The sequence below is a fragment of the Rhinolophus ferrumequinum genome, chromosome 21, assembly GCF_004115265.2.
Source record: "Rhinolophus ferrumequinum isolate MPI-CBG mRhiFer1 chromosome 21, mRhiFer1_v1.p, whole genome shotgun sequence".
Classification (NCBI taxonomy): Eukaryota; Metazoa; Chordata; class Mammalia; order Chiroptera; family Rhinolophidae; genus Rhinolophus; species Rhinolophus ferrumequinum.
The window spans coordinates 16,398,494-16,423,983 of NC_046304.1; the positions used below are offsets into that span (position 1 = coordinate 16,398,494).

The window sequence follows — 25,490 nt, forward strand, 5'->3', positions numbered from 1 at the left end:
CAGGCTGCCTGGGAGGCGGAGACACTCACACTTGTACAGGCTCCATAGACTGGTTGGTGCAAACAGCACTGGCCTCCAGGAATCTTGGCATCTCATTGCCTAGCTCCCTAAGGAATGGGCAGAGGGTCTGGGATCCTTGATTTGAGCAGAAGCAGTAGGACCAAGTGGGCAGGATGGAGGGGCCCCTCTACCCAGGCTTTTCAGTAGGGGTTGTGGGCAGGTTTATGACTGTCCTTCTGCCTGCACCCTCCTGCCCCCCCTGGATCTGACCTAGGAAATTCCTGGGCCTGAGCAGAGCATTGGACCCAGGTTCACTTCTGCTGGTGGGTCAGGCTCCATGCCCCCAACCTGCCCTTTTGTGAAGGGTTGGCAGGTGGTAGAAGAGCTATGGCCACAGACTTTTCCAGGGTGGTCTTTGCTCAGTGAACCTCATCTGGCTCTATCCTTGCCTGTAGTCACTAGCCAGAAACCTGCCCTCCCTCTAGACGACTCCGGGACCTAGAAGTGGGGGCAGGTAGACAAGAGAGCTGGAATTAAGACGTTTTGGAGAATCTGGTTCTGGGGGTCTTTAGAGAGCATTCTCCAGGTGCTTTATGGATGTGGCTGTCCCTGCTCCTACCACTTGCCTGCAGCCACTAGTGGCTCGGTGGCCCTTTTCCCAGGAGAAGACACCTCAGAGAGCCTACTCTGTGACTCATGCCAATCCTACAACCCAAGACTAAAGAACACTCCAGTTCTAAGTTCCAAGAACTGTCCCCTGGCTTCCGGTGGTCCATGGCTGTGTTCTGTGTATTAACATGGGGGGATAATTAGAAACATGGCTTTTACCCTGTGTGTGACTCCTTCTTGATGGGGGGGGCACATGGTGACGGGCCCTTGCTGGACTCCAGGACGAGCGCCCTGTAGATCCAGATTGACTTCCTGTGTCTGAGTGGCAGGTGTCGCCTGGATGGCAATGGGATGAGTGTCTGGGTTCCTGGCCCACGTGAGGCGTGCTACCGTGTTTCCCCGAAAATCAGACCTAGCCGGACCATCAGCTCTAATGCATCTTTTGGAGCAAAAATTAATGTAAGACCTGGTGGTCTTTTACTATAAGACCGGATCTTTATAATATAATAACATAATACAATACAACATAATACCGGGTCTTATATTAATTTTTGCTCCAAAAAACGCATCAGAGCTGATGGTCGGGCTAGGTCTTATTTTCGGGGAAACACGGTACCTATTTAACTAGGCACTTAATTTACTCTGCTGCTAAATAGAATGGGTTGCTTAGAACTACAGCTCTCGGAAAAGGTGCTTACTCTGCTCTCACTGGCCCATCCCGCCTCAGCTGCCACCCCCTCACGCCTGAGTCTTGAGCATAGGTCCTGGGTTAAGCTATCCAAAAATGCCATCATTTTCCTCTGCCCCCCACCCCCTCTACCCCAGAGTTCCCACGGTAACCTCTATCCCTGCTCCCAACACACACCCACCTGAGGAACCCTCATCCCTTGCACTTGGCCACTTCATTCCTTCTCACATACATAACCATCATGGGTGCTGCCACATAGCACCCTTCATTTGGCAGACAGGGAAACCACAGCTCAGAAATGGTGTGATCCTTTTGAAGTTACACAGGCAGCAGTGGTGTCATGCAGGACCAGAAACACAGGAATTGAGTCAAGACCTGGTTTGGAATCTCCATCTCTACCAACACAGGAGTCTCAGTTGTCTGTAAAATACAAATAATGTACCTATTCACAGGATTATTGTGAGAGAACAATTGTTAAAAAAAAAACCAGAGCAACACTATTATACCTACCTGGGGCTGGGTCTCAGGGCTCCTGTCTCCAGGGTCCCATTTCTCCTGCGTGTGGAGTGTGCTTGTCTACACGCCCACCTCTCTCCTTCCCTCTTCAGTCTTCACTCATTCCTACTCCTGCCTCCGTTGCAGAGCCCCTCCCAGCCTGGCAGGGGTGAGTCCAGCAGTGATTGAGAGGCGGGAAGGGGAAGGGGGAGTGCTTTCCCTCATCTTGGCTCCAGTCAGGATATGGCCGCTCTGGGCCCAGCCCTGACCCGCTGGGTGGAAACAGGAAATGTGAGAGACTTGGTGTGTGCTGGGTCTCTGTGCCTGGCTCCAGGGCTGATAAGGGCCATTGTGTGGCTGCCGGGGATGAGCCTGCCCTGGATAGATGTGCTTCCCGGAGGAAGGAAGGAAGCTTTGCTGGTTTTTCCGGGGCGGGGGAAGCTGTGAGTAGGGAAGAGAAGGGTGCTTGGGGGAAGGTGCCTGCGGAAGGGGTTGTCAAGGCCAGCGCAGGCCACTGGACTCCACCCCTCCTATGCCAGCATTTCCCTTCGGAGGGTTCCTTTCTCCCATCCACTTCCCCCTTCTCACTTCCTATAAGGAATGGCTGGAGACCCAAGGGCTCAGCCCCAGGCCAAGAAAGTGTCAGCTGTGATTTAGCAACTATAATAAAGATAGAAAAATAGGAACATTCAGGGTGGGGGCACCTGAGGGTGCTAATGGAAAAGTAAGGCTTGAACAGGGCTAAGGCTGCCCACAGCCAAGGAACCCAGGGACTAACCTCCCACGCCAAGAGTTTGAGGCTCCAGAGGAGGGTGGGACGGGGCTCCTCACAGCGCCCTTGCCTTTCCAGTGAACCCCCTCTGCCCAACAAGGCCTGCCCCCAGCAGCCCTGACCTTTCAAACTCAAGGGGCTCACCTGCTGCTGTGGAAGGCAGACAAACTCAGAGGGGCTTGCAGGAGGGGCAGGGCCTACCGATGGATCCTCTTGGTTTAGGGCAGGATATGCATTCTGGTTTGGGGAGTGATCACCCTGCTCTCCAGCTGACACCAGTCCGTAGGCAGAGGGAGAGGCCTCCTATCCTTTGACCTGGAGCCCAGGGTCCCCCACTGGTGGCTGCATCAGCTGCTCTGGTTACCTGGGACAACAGGCATTTCCTCCATCCCTCAGCCCCTCCTCTTCCTGCCTCAACCGGCTGGGCCAAGAGGCCTCCCAATCAGACCTGGGTTGCTCCAGCTGTGTCCTGAGGAGCTGGACCAGACACATCCCCTGGGGCTAGAATTGAAGCTGAACCAAGTGACCATCCCAGCGTGAGACTAAATTCCTGGTTCCAGGAGCAGCCAGAGCCAGTGGGCAGGCAGGCAGGCTTCTGCTCAGAGGCCCCGGTGCTCAGCACGCTGGCTATCCACAGGCGGAATGGCACTGCAAGTGGAGCTGATCCCCACCGGGGAGATCATCCGTGTGGTTCATCCCCACAGGCCCTGCAAGCTTGTAAGCTGGGATGTTCTGGACTGGGAGGAAGGGTGGCAGTGTGTGCCCAGGGCCCAGCAGCCCTCTCTCACGCAAACCCCTTGGGAAAGAGGTGAGCAGTGGGGAGGGCTTCAGCTCCTCCGTGGGACAGGAACAGACTGGACAAAACGGGTAAATGGGAGGGAGGGGTAAGGTTTTAAGCGCCACTATTAAGCACCACTAGAAGCAGGGTTTTTCAAAGTGGGGAATCTGGGTTTGAACCCCTTCTTCTGCTCCCTGATCCTCAATAGGCTGGGCTATGAACTGGGCATAACAACATCTAGGTGACTGGGCTGCTCTGAGGTCAAAGGACCTGTACAGGTAAAGCTCTCCAGTGGCGTAATACAGGCTTGGTTAATGCCTCCCCATTCCCAAAGAACTGGGACTGGCCAGCTCAAAGCAGTGGTGTGGACTGGACGGAGATGAAGTGCGAGAGGTAGTCACAAACGTGGAACCGAGCTGGCCCAGCACGCAGGGTAGGGTCGGGTTTGCTCTGGGATGCTAAGGGGTCCTAGGATGAGAAGGAACCTTATCAGACGCACTCACCCACCCACCCAGCGCTGCAGCGAGTGGGCTGGGTCTTCCCTGGAAGCCGGTGTGTGTGTGACAGAGAGACAGAGACTGTGACGCGCCTTTTCCCGGGAGCTGGTTGCCGAGTGTAGTACCAAGTCTCCGCGGACGCAGACGGGGGCCAGGGCCAGGACCAGGGCCAGGACCAGGGCCAGGACCCGCCGGCGCGGGGTGGGGCGGGGCGGGAGGGTGCGCGCGCGCGCCCGGGTCTGGGCCCAGCCTGGGATGACGACAGGCAGCGGCCCGGCCCCGGGCGGGCCCTGGGCGGGGAGAGCGTGCCCGGGCCGCGGACTCCAGAGCCGGCCACGCCGCCCAGCCTGGCCCCCGCCCGCGCACCCAAAGAGCCGAGCCGGTGGGTACGCTGGTCGCGGGCGCGGGGCGGGCAGCAGACGCGTGGCCCCGGGAGGCCTCTGTTGGCGCGCAGGATGGGGGAAAGGGCAGGCGGCTGGGCGCCGAGCCAGGCCCAGAGCTACCGTGCGGGAGGCGGGGGTCGTGGGCCTGGGGATCGCTGGGGCTGAGGGTCGGCTTGGCCCGGGCGGTGCCGGGTCCCAGGACCCGATGACGCCAGGGCTCGGCCTGGTGGAGACTTGGATTACTTGCGGGTAACGTGAGGACTGCAAGGAGAGGCTGGGGTTCCGGGACCCAGGCACCCAGCGCGCCCTTTGGCCGGGCTCGGACTCTGCCTCTGGGTTCCGGAGAAGCCTCCCGAGCCCCGCCCCTTCCCGTTCCCCGCCCCCGGACCCCCGCACGCCTGGGCGCGTATGACTGTAGCGGATGGGGGGCTTTGAGATGAATGAGAGAATGAATGGCTGGCCCACGGCCTTATTCATCTGCCGGCATGCTCTGGCCTCCTGCTCTCCCTGCTGGCTCAGTGATTCATTCATGAACGCAGGCGTCCACGAGGGGTTATTGAGCCCCCACTGTGTCAAGCTGGGTGTATGTCCCAGGCAGAAGCAGTCTTCTGGAAGAGACTTGACCAGGAAACCAGCGATTAGAGCGTAATGCGATAAAGAGGGGCCAGAGTGTTGAGGGTAGTCAGGAAGGGGTTCTGGAGGAGGTGATACCTGAGCTGAGTCTTCAAGGATGACTAAGAGTCAGTCATTTGCGGAGGGGAAGTGTGCACAAGGGGAAGGAAGCTGCAGGTGCAGAAGCAAGAAGTATAGCCACGTGTGGCTAGTGGCAGGGGCTGGAGCAGCTCATCCTGGCTGTGTGTAGTGGTGAGACAGACATAGGGAGAGAAGGACTGGAAAGGGGCACCCCTGTGGTCACACAGGAACATAGGAGCAGTGCGGTAAACTGAGGACAGAGGGGGGCGCTGGAGTCCCTATGCCGGGGCCTGGCAAGAAGCATTGGGTATGAAATACAGGCTTGGCACATGGACTGGTGCCCTATAAACCTTCACATCTATTAACATGAGATGTTAATTGATCGGATTGTATTTGTAAATACCACAGGCTGCTGTGGGAAAATGGATTAAAAGGAGGAAGGCAGGGAGGCCAATTTAGAGGTTGCTGCCTGGTCCAGGAGCAGAACAGTGATGGAGGAGCACAGGGGAGGTTTTAGCAGGTAATGACTCCTTGATGTGAGGAGTGGAGGGAGGAGGGCCTTTTGATACCAGGTGGTAAAGACTAGCTGGAGGTGTCTCCCTTCCCTCTACATACAGGATGTTGAACAAGGAGAGTAGGTTAGGGGGCAAGGTGCTCTGTTTACTTCTACTGGACCACCAGGCAGAGGTGTCTGGCAGGCCAAATACCCACGGTTCTGGACCTAGATTGTACAGCCCTTGAATGGAGCCCTGTGAGCAATTAGATAGAGCCCCATCCCCCGTCACAACAGTTCCCTTGGGTCTGGAACAGTCCTTGGAGGGGCAGCCTGGGCCCAGACCTAAGATATGTTTGATAAATATAAATTGAGCACCTGTTCTGTTCCCAGCACTGCACCGAGGGTGAGATAGGCTATGGTTTTTTCCACTGCCCTAACAGGCTATGTGGCTGTCTCAGTAAAGATCAACTTATAGCAGTGATCTGGGGGTCCTTAGAACACCCTTTCCAGACTCACGAGGCCCTGGGCTGAGGGAACATTTGAGGCTGCCCATTGCCCTCTCCACTCCTCCGGAGGTCAGACTTGGGGGCACCTGGCCCACACTAAGTAAATGGATGACTCAGGTCTGCTGGGACTGCCCCATCCCCAACTCAGGGGTCATAGCTACACAGCCAGCCAGCCCCTAGGTCCAGGGCCATGCTGGGGACCCAAAGGCCATGGCCCACACTCCTTAGCTGCTACTCCTAAGGCCTACTTGTCAATGTCACACAACACCCATAGGGTATACTGGGCATTGCAGTCACGGGGTCACTGAGGAAGGCCACAGACTGGCAGGATAGCTGTTAACCCTTTCAGAGAAGTTGCCCTAGGTTAGCATCGCTCTCTCAGGACAGCCCTGAAGGAGTACTGAGTGCTCGAGTTCCCGGTTCCAGTCCCACCCCCTCCTTTTACTAGTCCTGAGATCTTAAACAAGGCATTCACCTGCCCAGCCTCAGTTTTCCTGTGTGTATAATGGGGGTACAATACAAACTCATGGCTTGCCTGGAAGCGTTAAAAGGAGTTCGGCAAGACAGCGCTCAGAACGCAGGAAGCGCCTGGCGCTGCAGCCTTCGTCGCGGTGTCTCTCACCCTCGGTTCCCCGCCTCCCTATCCCCTTTCCCGGGCTGGCGCTTCGGTCCAGGGAGGCGGGGCGGTGGGGGGCTGCCCGAGGCTGGAGCCGGAGCCGGGGCCGAGCTGGGGCTGGGGCTGGCCCTGAGGCCCGCCCCACAGCATAGACGCCCCCTCCTTCCGCTGCCGGGCGGCGGCCGCGGGGGCGCCGGAGGGCATCCAGGGAATGCGGCGGCGCGGCTCGCGGTGGCGGGGGGTGGCCGCCGGACCCCTCCGCAAGCGGATTCCCCTCATACCAGCCTCCTGACGCGGCAGCTGGCGGGACGGGCACTGCAGCCGCGAGGCTCCGCCCGCTCTCCGGCTCCTCCCCTCAGGTCCGGGAGCCCAGTACCCGCTTACCGCAGGGAGCCGCGCTCCTGGTGGGGCTCACTCGACCCCCCTCCCCCCAGTCCTCTAAAGGCACTCCCCACCCTGAGTGGGCTGGACGCTGAGTTCCTTCCGCCCTCCCGCTCCCTCTGGAGTTTAAACCGGGGGGCACGGCGGAGAGCGCCCCCTCCCGCCCCGAGCTCGCCTATGCTGATGGTGTGCCCTCCGCTCCCAACCATCTCCCAGCTGTGCGCGGTGGCACCCAGCCCCCTCGCCCCCTCCAGAGGGCCCCATACCTCCCAGCTGGCGCCCGCCCCGCGGGGTCCCCCGGGTCGCAGTTCCGGCCGAGCAGTTCTGGAGGCCTTTCCCACGAGGCTGCAGCCCGCACCTGCCACAGCCTCAACCCCTCCCAGGGGATCCCGGAACCGAGGGTGGGGTGTGCTGCGGCTTTGGATCCCAGGTCTGCCTTCTTCCCCCTAGGACACGTCAGTGTCCCCCGTATTGCCCCCCCAGGTTCCTTATCTGTCAAATGGGTGGCAGGTGAAGCTCTTGAGAGCTGTTTGTAACTGGCATGCGCGCCAGAGGGCCTTTTCCCACTGGATAAGAAGTCTGGCCTAGGGCCTGGCTCTTAGTATGTCTGCCCCAGGCGCGAATGTCTGACCGAGAGAAGGAAGTGGTGTTTACTAAGGGCGTGGGAGATGCCTTAGCGCTGTATCTTAGTTCCCTCAATAACCCTTTTTGACAGGTATTAGCTTCATTTTAAGAATAAACAAGAGGGTCCGAAAAGTTAAGTGACTTGCTCACAGTCATACAGCTTGTTAAGAAATACCCCAGCCTTTCGCAAGCACTAGCCATCACCATTCCACCAGCGGTGGGATGGGAGCTAGAGTTCACCCCTCAGGCTGGTGCCTTCCCAGAGCCCAGCGAGGATGGGACTGCTGGGGGCTGGTTTGGAAGAGGGAGGGTGTCCTGGGCAGAAGGTTTGGAGGGATCCAGAGGGACCAGAGAGGGAGGCCCCCTCCAGAGGAGGGAGAGCAGTGAGGAAACCCTAGGGCACAGAAGTCCTAGTTGGGGTGTCCAGGACAGCGGAGAAGGGTATGGTCCCATCTGTTTCCCAGATGGGAAACAGACCTCCATAGGGGTCTGGCACACACGGTGCCCAGTAAGGTCGCCCTGTGGCTGTCACTGTGCCTGGGGCGCGCGCTCTGTGCTGACTTGGGAACCTAATGAGATTTTCTTGGGGTTTGAAGACGCGGGGCCCACCCCGAGACAGGGTATGGGGGTGGACAGTGTCCCGCACTGAGGCTCCGCCTGCCTGGGCGCGCCGGCCGTATTTGGACATTTCGTTCTATTTTTAACTTTGCCGGGACTCGAAGTTGGGAGCAGGGGGAGGGAAATCCTGCTTCCTCCGCAACCCACGGGCCTCAGCCCCTGTTCTACGCCTAGCCTGGTGCGTAGTGTAGACACAAGCCCGGAAGTGAGTTCCGGATCGGTGTAGACGCGGCGGCCGCGCGAGTTCCGGGCCCCACCCTGGAACCAACGACGTTTCTCCTGGAAAACCTGACTCAGGCAGAGCCCCTGCCCGGCGGGGAGCCCCGCCCCCACCCCCATCTACGCCCCCGCCCCGAGATCACCCTTAGTTACTACCCCACCCCCCCCAACTGGAGAGGAACCCGGGAGTCCGAGCCCTAAGGGAGACAAGGGTGGCGGGGGAGTCCCGCGCTTCGGAGGCTCGCAGAGGGGGCGGTGCGGGGGGCGGGCCGGCCCCTCCCTCGCTGACGCCGCGGCCGCGGAGCCACGGGCGGAGAGCACCGGCAGCGGAGCGGGGCGCCAGGCCGGCCCGGCAGGATGCGCTACCGGGCGTCGGTGAGCGGGGTGGGGGCAGGGCGGGGGTCCCGGGAGTCCCTCCCTGCCTCTCTGAGCCGCCTCGGCCCCGCCAGGAAGCGGGCGCGGCCCAGGAATTTCGGGTGGATAAACGTCCCAGAAAGTTGCAGCGGGAGGAGGCCGAGGCAGGGAGGGCCGCGCGGGGCTCCAGGACCTGGGGCCCGTCAAGTAGCTCGCGGGGGAGGCTAAGAGCTCCGAGACCCATCACCCAGTGGGCTTAGGGGGCGGGAGCTTTGGCCAGATTTGCCAGCAGCTTCAGGGCAGGTCGGGGGGCGGGGTGGGTAGTAAGGAAGAGGCAGGCCCCTGGTCAGAGAGGGGTGCCCCGAGCCGGAGATCTGGGTGGTCTGTGGAGAAGATCTGGTGCCTCTTTGGGAAACTACACCTCCCTCTACCACCGCCAGCTTGCTCTTCTCTGAACATGGACACTCTTGGTGTCAATTTCCTAGAGCCCCCAGACCCTTTTTGAAGAGTATGGGGTGGGGTAAGGGCCTTGTTAAGACTGTCCTCCCACACACTCTGGTGAGCCCCAGAGGTAGCTGGGCTTTCCGTGGTAAAACCCCCACCCCCTTGAGGCCTCTCAGGACTCTCAGTGGAGGAGGGTGTCTGGGGAAGCTGGCAGCTGATGGGGAGGGCGTGGCCCAGCTGTAGGAGGGAGGCCCCCTTTCTGGGGTGGGTGTTGAGTCCAGCTGCTGGACGGGAGGCCCTCTGGGAGATCCCTCCGCTATGGCCTGGGGGTAGCCTCTTGCTTGGTCCCTAGATATCTTTCCCTGGAGATTTTGGTGGGTGGGGGTGGGAGAGATGGCTCCACCCTGCCCGCAGAATTCACTCTGAGCCATTTGTCCTCCAAAACACCTGTCACACGTGGCTCAGAGCTAAGAGACCTGAAGTCACCTGGTCTAACTCAACTCCTCCTCCTTGAGGCGGAAGCAACCCTGAGAGAGGAGGGGATTTTTCCAAGGTCAACAGAGCTTGCTTTCTATTATTTCAGGAGTTCCTTCTTATGACCCCCCTTTCTCTACACAGAACTAGCACCTCCCTGGATTCAGTGGCCTTGCTCCCATGTCCTCTAGGTCCTCTGTGCTCCAGTGTCCGTGTCCAGATCCCATGTGCCTAACGTGGGCTCGGTTCAGTGTGACCAGTGTTCTCAGTGTTCCATGTGCCAGCTCCCTGTGACCCAGGCCCGGTGTACCCAGCATGGTCTGTTTCCGGGATGTTTTCTGTGTCCTGTGTCCACCTGCCCTCTCAGTCCCACAGGCTGTGGTGGAGGGGAAGAAGTGGCCCTACCTTACCCTGCTGGCCCTGATCCACTCCTGTGGCCCATTCCCAACAGGCCCTGGGCAGTGACGGGGTGCGGGTGACCATGGAGAGTGCACTGACTGCCCGTGACCGAGTAGGGGTACAGGATTTCGTGCTGCTGGAGAACTTCACCAGTGAAGCAGCCTTCATTGAAAACCTGCGGCGACGGTTCCGGGAGAACCTCATTTATGTGAGGCCCAAGTGGGAAGCCAGTGGGGGTGCTGGGGAGCACAGAGGCAGGGCTGAGGAAAAAGAGGGGTCAGGGGCCTCTGGGAGAAAATTCTGACCCTCCTCATCTGATCCCCAGACCTACATTGGCCCGGTCCTGGTCTCTGTCAACCCCTACCGGGACCTCCAGATCTATAGCCGGCAGCACATGGAGCGTTACCGTGGCATCAGCTTCTATGAGGTGCCACCACACCTGTGAGTGACACCACCCCCATCTCCATCTGAGATGACCTCATTCTAAAATGACCCCCGACCTCCCGCTTTAGATGAACCACTGTTCACGAAATCTGTGAGGAATCCCATGATTTCTCACTCTGGAGTGACCCCACTCTCCATCCGAGATGAATCGCTCAGCTCCATCTGGGTGGGAGCTCCCCAGCCCCCACTCCAACTCTCACTCATGTCTTATTCCCCCAACTCTACCTGGCCTGGCCCCCAATCTCTGACCCTTACCTCTGAGGGACCTCCCAGCCCTACCTATGAGCCACCCCAACCTCTACCTGAATGACCTGCAACACCCCCACTCGTGAGTGATCCCCTCCATCTTCCATCTGAAAGTGACCCTGTCCTCAACTGTGGAAAATCTCCCTTCACCCACACCCTTGAGGGTCCCCCAGTTCACATCCTTGAGGGTCTATGCAGCTCCCACCCACAAGAGAACTCCAGCCAGATATGGGAGTGGCCCCCCAGCCCTACCTGTGGGATTCCCACCACCTGCGGCCGCTCGGCCCCCCACCCTCTGAGCTCCTAACAAGCCTCTGCTCCAGGTTCGCGGTCGCTGACACTGTGTACCGGGCCCTACGCACGGAGCGCCGGGACCAGGCGGTGATGATCTCTGGAGAGAGCGGGGCAGGCAAGACGGAGGCCACCAAGAGGCTGCTGCAGTTCTATGCGGAGACCTGCCCAGCCCCCGAGCGGGGGGGTGCTGTGCGTGACCGGCTGCTTCAGAGCAACCCTGTGCTGGAGGTGAGGGACCAGCAGCATCTGAGGAGAAAGGGGCAGGGAGAGACGGCCTGCACCCCTCATACCCCATTCGCTCCTAGGCCTTCGGAAATGCCAAGACCCTACGGAACGATAACTCCAGCAGGTTTGGGAAGTACATGGACGTGCAGTTTGACTTCAAGGTACCTGTGGGGGTGTCAGGGCAGGGGGTGGGATTCCCATTCCGTAGGCGTCCACCAGCCAGGTCCTTCATACCAGCAAATGTTTCTTGAGCGCCTGCTGTATGCCAGGTACTATTCCAGGTGCTGGTGCCATGGCACTGAAACAAAAGAGGCAAAAATCCTGCCTTCAAGGGAGGTAGACAATAAACAGAAAAATGTAATGTAGGTGACAGGTGCCATGGCAGAAAATAAAACGAGATAAGGGGCGGGGGCAGTTGCTAGTTCTTTTTTTTTTTTAAGGAGGGCACAGCTCACAGTGGCCCATGAGGGGATCAAACTGGCAACCTTGGTGCTACCAGTACCACGCTCTAACCAGCCACCCAACAGTTGTTGCTATTTTAAATAAGGCAAATAGGGTAGGCCTCTGAAGTGGCATTTTGGCAAAGGCTTGATGGAGACAGGGAAGTGAGCCGTGCAGATACCTGGGGGAGAGAGTCCAGGCAGAGGGAATAGCCAGTGCAAAGGCCCTGAGGTGGGAGGGTATTTGGTGTGTTCAAGCAAGGAGGCCAGAGTGGCTGGAGAAGAGAGCAAAGGGACCATAGAATACGAGAGGAAGCCGAATAGTGCAGACCCCTGAGGGTCTTTGTAAGAACTTTTTTGGGTTTTTTTTTAACTCTGCATGGAAGGGGGTCATCGGAGGATTTGGAACAGAAGTGTGTCATGATCTGACTTTCCTCTTAAAAAGATTCTTCTGGCTGCTTTGTTGAGAATAGATGGTCAGAGAACCAGGCCAAGCAGGGGAACCAGTTAGGAAGCTGATGTAATAATCTAGGTGACAGATGACAATGGTTGGGACCAGTGTGGTGGCAGTGGAGGGGGTGGGCAGTGGTTGGATTCTGGAGGTTTTGAAGGTTAAGGCAGCAGGATTGGCTATCTGATTGGACGTGAGTTGTGGGAGAAAAACAGGCTTCCAGGAGGACTGCAAACTTCTTGGCCTGAACAGCCAGAAGGATGAAGTAATTATTGACCACGATGGAGACACTCAGAGGCGCTAGTTTGAGGAGGGGATTAGGAGTTCAGTTTTAGGCTTGTCGAGTTTGAGATGCTTGTTGGACATCCAAGTGGAGCTGCCAAGTACCTAGGGTTGAATGGCCTCATTTTTTAGATGAAGAAGCTGAGGCAGAGGGGGGTGACTTGCCTGAGCCCATGAAGCTAGTGGCAGAGCTGGAATTAGAGCCCAGGAGTGCAGGGGAGAGAAGGGTAGAGGGGCCCATTTCCCAGGCCCCTGAGCAGTCACCGCAACCTGCCCTGCCCACAGGGTGCCCCTGTGGGTGGCCACATCCTCAGTTACCTCCTGGAGAAGTCCCGCGTGGTCCACCAGAATCACGGGGAGAGGAACTTCCACATCTTCTACCAGCTCCTGGAGGGGGGCGAGGAGGAGACACTGCGCAGGCTGGGCTTGGAACGTAACCCCCAGAGCTACCTGTACCTGGTGAAGGTGAGAAGCTGGCGGGCAGGGCAGGTTCCACCCCCGGAGCACAGCAACAGGGCTGGTAACCCAACTTTGCCCCTCCTCCAGGGCCAGTGTGCCAAAGTCTCCTCCATCAATGACAAGAGTGACTGGAAAGTTGTCAGGAAGGCTCTAATGGTCATCGACTTCACTGAGGCTGAAGTAGAGGTGAGGCCTCAGCTGGGGACCCTCTCTTTCCTCCTGTCGCACCCCGAAAATCTACATCTACTTTTACAGCCTATTTCCGCTTCCATCCCCCTTCTCCTCTTAGACACTTTACCTCCTGGTCCCTGCTCCATCGGACCATGCCCCGGTGGCCCCCCCAGTTGAGCTCTCAGCCTCTCCTGTGACCCCCCTCTGCCCCTGCCTGTCCCCCAGGACCTGCTGAGCGTCGTGGCCAGTGTCCTGCACTTGGGCAACATCCACTTCGCTGCTGATGAGGAGAGCAACGCCCAGGTCACCACCGAGAACCAGCTCAAGTATCTGACCAGGGTGAGCAGGGTGAGCAGAGGGCGAAGGCAGAGCCGCCGGGCGAGGGGAGGAGCGCCCTCACCGTGCCTCCCCTCACTCCACAGCTCCTTGGTGTGGACGGTTCAACACTGCGGGAAGCCCTGACACACAGGAAGATCATCGCCAAGGGAGAGGAGGTGAGGCCAAGCCTTCGCCTGGAGGTGCAGTGAGGGGCACAGGTGTTCCAAGGCAGCCCCCACTCCCTTTACGGCCCCTTCCCCTGGTTTGCTCAGTTGGTCTTCTCAGCAGTGCTGGAAAGATACAGACAGGCGGCACACAGAGGTACAGGGAGCTGGGCAAGGTCACACAGGAAGAGGGTGATGGCGTCAGGCTGGAAGCAAGACTCCCACTTGTAGGAATGAAGCCTCTTGTCCCTAACCCACCTTCTGTCTGGTGTGGCCACTGTATCTTCCCCGGTGTGCCCCCCCACACGCACACACCCAGCGAGGAGGACAGAGTAGGCATAGTTTTCCTGATGTTCAGCCTGAGCACAAGGGGATGGGGCTGGGAAAGGGTCTTCGGCCTTCATCTTCCTGTCTCGTGTCACATTTGCAGCTGCTGAGCCCACTGAACCTGGAACAGGCTGCGTACGCACGAGATGCCCTTGCCAAGGCCGTGTACAGTCGCACTTTTACCTGGCTGGTTGGGAAGATCAACAGGTCTCTGGCCTCCAAGGTAAGGGCATAGCCCAGGCTGCTCCCCGGGCAGCAGGGAGGGCAGTTCAAGGAGGCCTGGAGCTAGGAGCTGGGGTCTGGCACATAGGTGGACTTGGCAGGCACGGGGACCCATGCTCTCTGTTGAATGACTGGCCCTAGGATGCCGAGAGTCCCAGCTGGCGGAGCACCACGGTCCTTGGGCTCCTGGACATTTATGGCTTCGAAGTGTTTCAGCACAACAGGTCAGTGACGTCTGTTCCCCCTGCCTGTCTCTCCTCCCATCACCCTGTCCTGGCCCCTCTCCTTTGTCCCCTTGCCTCTCTCCTTCCTGCCAATGACTCCCCCGACCACCCTGGGTCCTGCTTGGTGTTTCCTCCTTCGCTCCTCAGGGGACTTGCCCGTTTCTCTCCTGCTCCTGGTCCCATGTCCCTCTTTGAGTTACTGTGGCCTTTTCTGCTTCCCTCACAGCTTTGAGCAGTTCTGCATCAATTACTGCAACGAGAAGCTGCAGCAGCTCTTCATTGAGCTCACCCTCAAGTCGGAACAGGAAGAGTATGAGGCAGAGGGCATTGCGGTGAGTGCAGGCCTGCAGGTGTCCCCGTGTACCACCGGAAGCCCAGGCATCAGTCCCCCAGGACAGGTGCCAGGAACCCGTAATGATGCCTTCCTTCCCTTTTCCCTTCAGTGGGAGCCCGTCCAGTATTTCAACAACAAGATCATCTGCGATCTGGTAGAGGAGAAGTTTAAAGGCATAATTTCCATTTTGGTGAGTCCTGTGTTCCTCTAAAGCCTCGTGTGGGGGCGGGGTGGGAGGATGTCACTCCTTCCCCTTTCTCTTCTGACCTGTCCACAGAGGACCAGAGTTTGGGGCTGAGCAAGGACAGAGCAGGGCTGTGCATGCAGGGTGAGGTGAAGTGCTGGGTCTGGAAGCTCTCTGTAGGCGGTCCCTATGATTTGTCCCTTTCCTATGAGTCTGTGCCTCTCAGCCTGGTGCCCCGAAATCTTGAATGCTCTCCAGCCCGTCCCCCAATACTCCATTACTATGCCATACCCCCCAGGATGAGGAATGTCTGCGCCCTGGGGAGGCCACGGATCTGACGTTCCTGGAGAAGTTGGAGGACACAGTCAAGCACCATCCACATTTCCTAACGTGAGTGGGGCTGCAGGGCTCACTTGGGGGCAAGAACTCTCGGGGCAGAGGCTGTGGATGCCTGGGATTCCCCTACAGTCGTAAAGCCCCAGCCACAAGGAGGTGACATGGGGAGGTACTAAGTTAAGGACAAGCACCAAAGCTGCCGCTCACGGTACATCCACAAAGGAAGAAGCTAGGAACATGGCTTCCTCCTCATTCTTTTTTTTTCCCCCTTCTTCTGCCACCCCAGCCCCCCGCAACTCTGGTTCAAGCTGTTGTTTCTCAGTCTAGTTGAGTTATTCTTTTTTGAAACTTGCTAAGACTTTTTTAGCTTCCTTATTTGGAAATTGCTCTTTATTTAAGGCATCCCCTAAAGTGGGGCGAGGGAGAAAAGAAACAAGCCCCTCTGCCCCAGCTCTGTCCTGCATATTCTGTGCCCATCATCCCCTCTAACCTGAAGCAGCCCCTGAAGGAGGTCTTCATGGTTCTGTCTCCATTTTACTGAGGCTCAAACAGAAGTCATTTGTCCAAGGTTATCATACATCTAGTAAGTTGTAGAGCTGGGAGTTGGTCTCAGGGCTGCAAATGTGAAAGCCCTGAGCATTTCTGCTTGCTAGTATGTTAAAACCCTTTTCCTGATTGTAGAAATAATGTTGCTCATTAGACAAAAGCTGGAATGTGTGCAAAAGCCACTTGTAGTCCTGTCACCCAGAGGTCATCTCTGTTAACAATTTGAGGCATTTCCTTCCTGCTTTTCTCTATATGTTTTTTTTTTCCATAGTTGAGAACTTACTGTGTATAGCAGGTCCTCACATAATGTCATTTCTTTCAACATCGTATCCTTGTAACGTTGATGAAATGCTGGAGGAACTTAAGTCTTGTTTATATCAATTAGCCTGTGGTAAAATTGGTGTCGTCATACGTTGTTTCGCTTAGAGTCACAGAACCTATCGACAGTGTCAAGTGAGAACTTACTGTGTAAGGTTCGGGATAATTTATATCCTGAATATTTTTCTGTATTATCAAAGAGAAAAATTTCCTCACAGATACTCCTCTGCTCTCACCCAGCCTCTGGGTTTTCTGCTGGATAACAAGGCTGCCACAATCACCTTTGTGTCTCTTAAATCTCTGCCTGTATCTCTGGTTAGTTGCTTGGACTAGTTCATGAAAGTAGAAAATGGGCTAAAGGGTATAAACATGCTTAAGACTTCAGTAATCTCTTGGGGCAGATTCCATTCTTAAAATGTAGTGGGCAGCGCTCAACCTGCTGAGCAGTCATGCAATAGCCAGAGGCACTGAAAGTAGCCCTACACCCAGCGTGCCCTGGCAGTGCAGAGGCTTAGGTCCCGGTCCTGGCACGGTATGACCCTGGGCAAGGCCATCTACTTCCCTAAGCCTCAGAGGCCACCTCTGAGTGGCACAGTGGGCATGCCTGCTGTTTACTGGATGCCTGCTGCCTCTCTCGAAGGCTCTTCAGCAGGCAGGGAGCATGGCTCAGGCCAGCAATCTATAGGTTCCCCTCCTTCTCACCCCAGGCACAAACTGGCTGACCAGCGGACCAGGAAATCTCTGGGCCGCGGGGAGTTCCGCCTTCTGCACTACGCGGGGGAGGTGACCTACAGTGTGACTGGTGAGGACCCTGGGTTTGGGGCTCCACAGTGGGCAGGGAGAGGGGCTCTCCCTCACCTCACGTCTGCTCTCCCCTCCTAGGATTTCTGGATAAAAACAATGACCTTCTCTTCCGGAACCTGAAGGAGGTGAGGCGGACTAAGGGTAGGACCCCAGCTTTGGCCTCGAATGATCTTTGCCCTAGGCATCTGTCCTGCCTTCCCCTGTGCTCCCACCTTGACCCCCTGCTCTACCCTCACAGACCATGTGCAGCTCGGAGAATCCTATTATGAACCAGTGCTTTGACCGGAGCGAGCTCAGTGACAAGAAGCGGCCAGAGACGGTGTGGAGGCTATGGGACCCAAGGGGGTGTGGGGGTGCCTGCACGCGTGGACGAGTGCCTGCATGTGCCTGGGGGTTGGCCATGTGCGTGTGAGCCTGTGTGCACATGCATGTGTCTGGGAGGCTGCCTGTTGGTGCATCTGTGCCTACTACTCTGTGCGCCTGTGTGTACACCTATATCTGTATGGCACTTACATACATTCATCCCCTCAGCAAACATTTGTAGCGGATATTGGCAGGCATTTAGGATACAGAAATGTATAGGTGCTCTCAGAGAAATGTGTACAGGGTGCTTTTGGGGATTAGAATAGGGAGCAGCAACCTGCCTGAGGGAGTGAAAGGGGTGAGAGGGTCAGGGAAGGCTTCCTGGAGGAGGAAGCATCTGAGATAACATGGGAATGAGTAGGCGCTTGTCACATGGATCTATGGAAGGACACTGTAGGAGTGAGAGAGCACTGTAGTCCAGGTGAGAGCCCACCATACACACGCAGTGCAGAAAAGACCAAAAGGTCAACAGGAGCGTGACATCATCGAGGGGAGAGGCTGGGATAGGGAGGTGTGGCCAGTGGTGACCGAGGTGGGGAGAACTCCAGTGAGCTGAGGGCAGAAGTGTGGCTGTTGGGCTTGGCAAGAAGAGGGCCAGCGCGGCCCCAGGAAGAGCAAGGGCGATAGGGAAGGAGAGGCCAGAGTGCTGCGTCTGAGGCGTGTGGGAGGGAGGGCATGGAGGCAGTGTGTGGCCCAGGACATGACTCCCTGGGACCCCGTCCTCTGCTCTCTCCCCGCCCCAGCACTCTCATCCGCAGGCCTCAGTATCCCTCCATGAGGACACCTGCAAATCCACTATTGCCCAGGCCACTCCCGCAAGCCCCGATTCACGTATCTAGTGATGTCCTCCGAGGCACTCCCGACCCCCCTGGTCTATAATGGGCCCTGGATTGCCGGCCCCCAGGCCTGCTGCATCTTATCCCTCACTCAGGGCAGGGATCACCCTCCACCCAGGTCCACTGGCCAGAAACCTAGGCAGTGTCCCTGACTCGTTAGTCTCCCCGCATTCCTCATCCAAGCAACCACTGGCCCTTACCTGTTTCTGCTGCCTGAATATTTCTCAGCTCCTTCCTCTCAGCCGCTTCCCCATAACCACTGCTCCAGTACAATCCTTGTCATCTGTCTTCTGAGCAAGCCAGCCTCCTCCCTGGTCTCCTGGCTCCCCGTCTGCCCTCACCAACCATCCTCCACCTCTCTGCTATAAAGATATTCTAAAATGCAAATCTGTTCCTGTCATTCCCTCTAAATTCCTCTATGACTCCCTATTTCCCTCAGGACAAAATTCTGTCTCCCTAATGTGACAGTGGAGTCCCGCCATGATACTGCGTCTGCTGCCTCTCTAACCCTCTTTCTACTCTCCCCGTGTATCTATGCACTGCTTGTAGCTCCCTGTGTACATCAAGCCTTTGCTCAGGCCATCCCTCTGCCTGGAATGGCTTTCTCTCCTCTATTCCTTCTGGCTCTCTCCCACATTTCCTTCCTTCCTTCCTTCCTTCTTTCCTTCCTCCTTCCTTCCTTCCTTCCTTTTCTCTCCTACATACCCTTTAAATCTCAGCTGAAGGGTCATGTCCAGAAGGCCTTTCCTGATGCTCCTACCCCTACAGACTGGATTAGTTGCCCCTTCTAGAGCTCCCAGAACCCTCAGGCATGTACCCCTGTCATTAATGGAACCATAAGGAATTGCGAGTCTTTGCTGAGGCGTGTGCTTCTCCCACGGGCCTGAGATCCCTGAAGGTCCTGCAGAGGAGTGTACAGGGATAATAGTTGAACACATAGGTGTAGGAAGGTGGCCCTGGAATTCTAGAAAGAGAAAGAGTGGTGGCCAAAGGGAGATGTAGGATTGAGGTTGTATGGGGACCTGAGCAGGATTTTTAGACCCCAGTGAGGTTCCTAAACTAGTCCATCCAGAGGGACATACAGGTGGGCGTGGTCTGGCCTCTTCCTTTGTGAAGGAGGGTGGTGGGAGGAAGTAAGGGGAGATAGTTGTAGGAGGTGGTGCTGCTTTGCCCCAGGGAGGGGCTGCACCAGGGATCAGCAGCCTCAGCCCAGCTCCAGTCAACCTTCCATTCACCTTGGCTCACCAGGTCGCCACCCAGTTTAAGATGAGCCTCCTGCAGCTGGTGGAGATCCTGCAGTCTAAGGAGCCCGCTTACATCCGCTGCATCAAGCCCAATGATGCCAAACAGCCCGGTAGGCCCCTCCTGCCCATGGGCCTGTGGTGCTGGGCCTCTTGGCAAGAGCAACGGGCCATCCGTCAGTGCGAGCCCACTAACCACCCTGTTACCCCTCCCCTAGGTCGCTTTGATGAGGTGCTGATCCGGCACCAGGTGAAGTACCTGGGGCTGATGGAGAATCTTCGAGTGCGAAGAGCCGGCTTTGCATATCGCCGCAAATATGAAGCTTTCCTGCAGAGGTGGGGGCAGGGCCTGGCTCAGTGCCAGGGAAAGGGGGCAGGAGGGCAGGAGCCTCCTAGATCCTGGGAGGGAGGACAGGGAGTTGTGGCCCCATTTCAGAGATAGGATGTTGAGGCTCTGAGCTGCTGTGGAACCCATGCCAGGGGCCCCTACGTACTGCAGGTCTAACGTCAAGCTTGGTAGAGAGAACACCAGCCCCCCCCCAGGCCCAGCCCTCATGGAGCACCTGGGGAGAGGTCCATGAGGCTGGCATCCTACATACCTATCGCCAGGGGAGATGGTAAAAGCCTATGAGGAAGACAGTTTCAGATCAGCTCAGAAAGGACAGAGCAGCACTGTAGTTAGATTCTGAGTTAGGGGTCTGGGGAGTCAACCAGGTATGAATTTCATCTCTGCTACTTTCCAGCCCCATGGTCTTAGGCAGATGAAAATACCTCAGTTGCCTCATCTTTAAAATGGGCATAACAGAGTGACCTCCCAGGCTTTCTGTGAGCTGCCATGCAGTTGGAGGACCCAGCAGATGCCCCGGAAAGCTGGTTTGGGCCCCCAGGGAAGAGCACTGGCTAGGGTGGGAGTTAGGTGCCTTTCTGCTCCTCCCATCCCCAGGTACAAGTCTCTGTGCCCAGACACATGGCCCACGTGGGCAGGACGGCCCCAGGATGGCGTGGCTGTGCTGGTCAGGCATCTCGGCTACAAGCCAGAAGAGTACAAGATGGGCAGGTGAGTGGTGCCCGTGTCTCAGGTCTAGGGGTCCTGGGGGTACAAGATGGGCAGGTGAGTGGTGCCCGTGTCTCAGGTCTAGGGGTCCTGGGGGTACAAGATGGGCAGGTGAGTGGTGCCCATGCCCAGGTCCAGGGGTCCTGGGGGTACAAGATGGGCAGGTGAGTGGTGCCCATGTCTCAGGTGTAGGGATCCTGGGGGTACAAGATGGGCAGGTGAGTGGTGCCCATGTCTCAGGTCTAGGGGTCCTGGGGGTGGCAACCTGGGACTGATCACCGCTGCCCTCCCAGGACCAAGATCTTCATCCGCTTCCCCAAGACCCTGTTCGCCACAGAGGATGCCCTGGAGGTCCGGCGGCAGAGCCTGGGTGAGAGGCCTCGCCCTTCCTGTGCCCGTGGGGTCTGTTCTGGGGGGCAGGAAATAAATCACTGCATTTGGGCCCCTCTCCAGGAAGTCCACGTCACCCATATCCAGCCACCCTCCTCACCACCTCCTTTCCAGCTCCAGCCCCAGCATCTGCCATCTATCCCGCCTCTGAGTACAAACTCAGCAGGTTGCACATTCCTTTGTTCCCACCTACTCACTTTCATTGACTCTCCCTTCGCTTATTTGTCCTTTCATTCAATAGCTCATTCAACCACTCCCTCCTCCATGCCTCTCAGTGAGCTCTGACAGGCAGGCCCCCATCTAGTTCCCCTGAGCCCTGGCCAACTGACTTTCTTTCCCAACCACAGCCACGAAGATCCAGGCCGCCTGGAAGGGTTTTCATTGGCGGCAGAAATTCCTCCGTGTGAAGCGATCAGGTTTGGGGGGGAGCCCCGGGGTCTTCAGGAGGGGCAGGGTGGACCACCATGGTGGGGAGACAGAGGACAGCTGTCTGTGGTCTCTGCAGCCATCTGCATCCAGTCCTGGTGGCGGGGAACGCTGGGCCGGAGGAAGGCCGCCCGGAGGAAGTGGGCGGCACAGACCATTCGGCGGTGAGCAGTGGGGCGCGTGAGGGGGTGCAGGGCAGGGCATGTGTAGGAGTCTGTTGTCAGACTTCTCACCGCCATCTCCGTTGGGCCCCCCAACCCCAGGCTTATCCGAGGCTTCATTCTGCGCCACGCACCCCGCTGCCCCGAGAATGCCTTCTTCCTGGACCACGTGCGCACCTCTTTTTTGCTCAACCTGCGGCGGCAGCTGCCTCGGAATGTCCTGGACACTTCCTGGCCCACGCCCCCACCTGCCCTGCGTGAGGTCTGTGGACACCCCCCGTCCAGAGGAGCCGTCAGGAGGGCTCCCCAAGGGAGAGGCTCTGGGGTGGGCCATGGAGGATGAGTTCTTTTGAGAGAAACGAGTCGGGAGTGGAAGGGTTGCCCCAGTTGAAGGGGTGTCTGTCGGTTAGGCCAAACCCCGTGGTGGGCACATGCCTAGTGCCCTCCAAGGCAAGGGAGCCGGGTCTCGGTACCCTGACCTCACTTGCGCCCACAGGCCTCGGAGCTTCTGCGGGAGTTATGCATGAAGAACATGGTGTGGAAGTACTGCCGGAGCATCAGCCCTGAGTGGAAGCAGCAGGTATGGAGAGCGAGGAGGCAGGCAGGGGCGAGGCAGTGGGACCAGGGGGGCACTTTATCCCTGATTTACCACGTGACTTCAAATGCATCCCAGCTCCTCTTGGCCTCATGTATGAAGCGGAGGCTGCAGTAGATTGTAGGGGGAAATAGGGTTCATTTTCTGAGCCAACTCCACTGGACCCGGTGAGACTGCCCAGAGCTCTGGGTTGAAAAGGCTGTAGCTTCAGTCTGACCGATGGATAGTGTCTGCCATGGTTCGGGAGATAGACATTGGTAGCCTTGTATTTGCCAACTCAGTATTGGGTGATGCTAAAGGACCCATCCAGCTCAGATAACCTGGAGTAGTTTTGAGTATTAGAAATCAGCCAGCTTCAGGATCCCATGTTGAAGCTGAACCTTGGGGACTGTAGGGCTTGATATGAGGGGAACTATCCCTAAAATTGAGCCTAGACCCTAATAATGCTGTCATGACCCTTCCAGGGAACCCTCTGCCTTGATTGGTGGAACCAGGGGCAAGGTAGAGGAGGCACTGATGGGAGTATTGGTGGCAGGGCTCAGCCTCCTGGTGTTGGGAGCAGAGAGAGGGTGCAGGAGGCTGTCTCAGCTTCTGAAGCTGGCATGCCCACCCGCACCATGATGGGCCCCACCCTCTGACACTCCTCCCCTCCCTTGGCTTCTCAGCTGCATCAGAAAGCCGTGGCTAGTGAGATCTTCAAGGGCAAGAAGGACAATTATCCCCAGAGTGTCCCTAGGCTCTTCATCAACACACGGCTTGGTGAGACCCTGACTTTCTGTCGCTCAAAGCCCCCATCACCATCCTGGTCCCTTCTCTCCTCCTCTGAGGTCCCTCTCCCCCTCTGGGTTGCAGGTGCAGACGAGATCAGCCCCAAAGTGCTGCAGGTGCTAGGTACTGAGCCCATCCAGGTGAGACCCTTCCTGCAGCCCTTAGTTCAGTGCAGTTCTGCTGGCCGAAGGCTGGATGGGGGCATCAGGACCTGGACAGAGGGTGGGGGGTGATCCTTGGAGCCTCCTCAGCAGCTCCCGTGAACCACTCGCCATCCTCTGTCCCCAGTACGCAGTGCCTGTAGTGAAATATGACCGCAAAGGCTACAAGCCCCGCTCCCGGCAGCTGCTGCTGACGCCCAGTGCCGTGGTCATCGTAGAGGATGCCAAAATCAAGCAGAGGATTGATTACACCAACCTGACCGGTGAGCCAGAGCCCAGGGCTACACAGGGAGGGCCCCTGCTCTGACCCTTGATCCCTGACCTCTGCCCTTCCCCCTCAGGAATCTCTGTCAGCAGCCTGAGCGACAGCGTCTTTGTGCTCCACGTGCAGCGTGAGGACAATAAGCAGAAGGTACCCATTGGGGCACTGGGAGGCAGGGTGGGGCTGGGTTCTCTAGCTCGCGGCAGAGCCTGACCCCTCCCCTTGCCTGGGTCTCCCAGGGGGATGTGGTGCTGCAGAGTGACCACGTGATTGAAACACTGACCAAGACTGCCCTCAGTGCCGACCGTGTGAATAATATAAACATCAACCAGGGCAGGTGAGGCGAGTAGGGGGAGTGAGGGGCCGTGTGCACACACGGGGGCCCGTCCTCACACACCCCCTGCCTTCCAGCATCACGTTTGCAGGCGGCCCCGGCAGGGACGGCATTATCGACTTTACACCTGGCTCAGAACTGCTCATCACCAAGGCCAAGAACGGGCACTTGGCTGTGGTAAGTGGGGACCTGGCAGGCAACACCTGCTTCCCTGCGGCTGGCCCTAGGCGGGGGTGGAGCCTCTGGTCACCAAGACTTCCTTAGTGTTATGTGGGTACCATACTACTCCTTTCATCCCATTGCTCATTGAGGCTCTGGAGAGAGGAGCCATTAGTGCCCCCACAATGCAGAGGGTGCTAAAGATGGCAGCATGGAGAGATGGGGAAGACCTAGAGGGGTTGGGGGTGTGCTGGGTGGGAGGAGAGGCCCACTCTGGCTAGGGCAAGGAGTCCTGTGGGAGTAGGAGCAGAGTCTCCAGGACCGGCTGCTACTGCGTGTATCTAACCTGTGAAGACAAGCGCCTGACGCACCTCGGTCAGCTTCCTACTCACCACTTGGGCTCCTCCCTTTGCCCCCACAGGTGGCCCCACGGCTGAACTCTCGGTGATGAAGGCACCCACTGGACTCTCGCACCTCCCATTGCTTTGCTTATCTTCTGTACCCCTTCTCAGTTACCAAAGACTCGAGCTTCCAGATAGGGACCCAGGGATACCTCGAAGCCCACCGGCAAACTCCTGCCTCCTGTTTATCCCCCTCTTGAGGGAGTTGTGGGGACAGGGAGCTGCCACAGGAGCGGGCCAGGCCGGGCCATAGCAATAGGAAAGCCGGGGCCAGAGGCAACTCTGCCAGCCCCACTGCCGATGCCAAATATTTGAGAGAAGGGAACTTTTGCTGAGGTTTTCTCTGAGATTTTTTTGATGGTTTATAGGAAACTATTTTTTAAAAAAGCCATTTCCCATCCCAAGACACACTGGATGTGTTTTCCCTGACTCCAGCAGGACAGGGAATGTAGCTCAGAGGTTGGGTGGTCTGGGCCCTGGTGCCCTCTTCCCTGCCCAGGCCACCTGTCCTCCTTGTTTCCTTGGCACCTTGTCTGCCAGCCCACCTGTACCCTTTGCAGCCCACTCCGACATCCCCCTGGGGGCTGAGACCACCCTTGCCTGCCCCCTTCTTCCTGCCTTAAAAATGCCCTTTCAATATCATCAGCCCAGCCCGACAGCTTCCTGGAGTGGGGGAAGGAGTCTCAGACATAGATTTTGGAAGACTGAGAGATCATCTAGTCCAGCTTCCTGGTGGGACGGTGCAGGAGACAGTGGTCCAAAGAGGGGAAGGGACTTGCCCTTCATCCAAAAGGTTGGGGCAAAACCGGGACTGCAGCCCAATCCTCAGCACAGCTCACTGCCTCTTCCAGGGGCAGGGGACCCCACGAAACAGGCTCATGTCTTAAGGGTGCATGTGGCTCCCTGACCAGCAATCACCCTTGGGGGCCACCAGGTGGGAGGAGCGCTTCTGCCTGAGTCCATGCCTTACGATGACAAACATTCTGCCCATATACCTATGGCTCCAATTCAAGGATGTGGGGTCTTTCCTGGGCCCTGACCCCCTCCCTGTCCTGGGAAGCTGGGGAAAGGGCTGGCCTTGGGAGGAGCTGCAGGGGCATCACCTCTTTCTGCTGCTTCCCCCCACCCCGCACCTCCCCAGAGGGCCTGGGGGCTGCCCCGCTGCCTCTGCCCTCCTAGGGGTCTTGGCCCACTGCTGACTCTTCTGCAATCCAGAGAAACACTAAATAAAGCAATACCTGTTTGCCAACATTGGTCTCCTTGTGATTGTTAGGAAGGGGAGAGGACCCCTAGAAGGCAGCCAGGGGTCTTGTATTATAATTTTGCCTTGGCCCCCGAAGAAAGGAGGCAGGGCCAGGGAAAGAGCAGGTGTGACCGGTAGCTGCAACCTTAGCTTACTCTCATTGACTGTCTCCTGAAGAGCTGCTCAGCCTGGCCCAGTGCTGTGGACTGGGGGAAGGGACGCAGTTCCTGCCCTGTTGGCCTCAGCCCAGCAGGCAGGGCT

General features: G+C 57.6%; 1 protein-coding gene across 5 annotated transcripts; it reads left to right on the plus strand.

The window, feature by feature from the left end:
• Positions 1-2,998: 2,998 nt before the first annotated feature.
• On the plus strand, positions 2,999-25,228 carry MYO1C (myosin IC). Of its 5 annotated transcripts, none has more exons than XM_033090428.1 (33): positions 4,126-4,221; positions 9,839-9,965; positions 10,099-10,254; positions 10,372-10,487; positions 11,060-11,258; positions 11,336-11,416; positions 12,714-12,893; positions 12,975-13,073; positions 13,284-13,397; positions 13,481-13,552; positions 13,971-14,090; positions 14,231-14,313; positions 14,540-14,645; positions 14,757-14,837; positions 15,130-15,221; positions 16,739-16,833; positions 16,914-16,960; positions 17,074-17,154; positions 19,283-19,388; positions 19,494-19,611; positions 20,219-20,332; positions 20,623-20,699; positions 21,067-21,135; positions 21,225-21,309; positions 21,409-21,568; positions 21,803-21,886; positions 22,567-22,660; positions 22,754-22,809; positions 22,958-23,093; positions 23,172-23,242; positions 23,332-23,429; positions 23,504-23,603; positions 24,007-25,228. In XM_033090428.1, the coding sequence occupies exons 2-33, from the start codon at positions 9,963-9,965 to the stop codon at positions 24,031-24,033; spliced, it is 3,120 nt and encodes a 1,039-aa protein (XP_032946319.1). In that variant the 5' UTR covers positions 4,126-4,221; positions 9,839-9,962; the 3' UTR covers positions 24,034-25,228. The 5 variants fall into 5 exon arrangements, with proteins under 5 accessions (XP_032946316.1, XP_032946320.1, XP_032946319.1 ...); XM_033090427.1 differs by lacking the exon at positions 4,126-4,221 and adding an exon at positions 8,599-8,750; XM_033090425.1 differs by lacking the exons at positions 4,126-4,221; positions 9,839-9,965 and adding an exon at positions 2,999-3,281.
• Positions 25,229-25,490: the final 262 nt, after the last annotated feature.

What these genes read in the sequence shown, in the direction of transcription:
- MYO1C (XM_033090425.1), top strand. Translation starts at nt 3,207, where the DNA reads ATGGCACTGCAAGTGGAGCTGATCCCCACCGGGGAGATCATCCGTGTG. An exon ending in GCTACCTGTACCTGGTGAAG is followed by an intron (nt 12,894 to 12,974) that starts GTGAGAAGCTGG and finishes CCCCTCCTCCAG; the next exon opens with GGCCAGTGTGCCAAAGTCTC. An exon ending in CTTCATCAACACACGGCTTG is followed by an intron (nt 22,661 to 22,753) that starts GTGAGACCCTGA and finishes TCTGGGTTGCAG; the next exon opens with GTGCAGACGAGATCAGCCCC.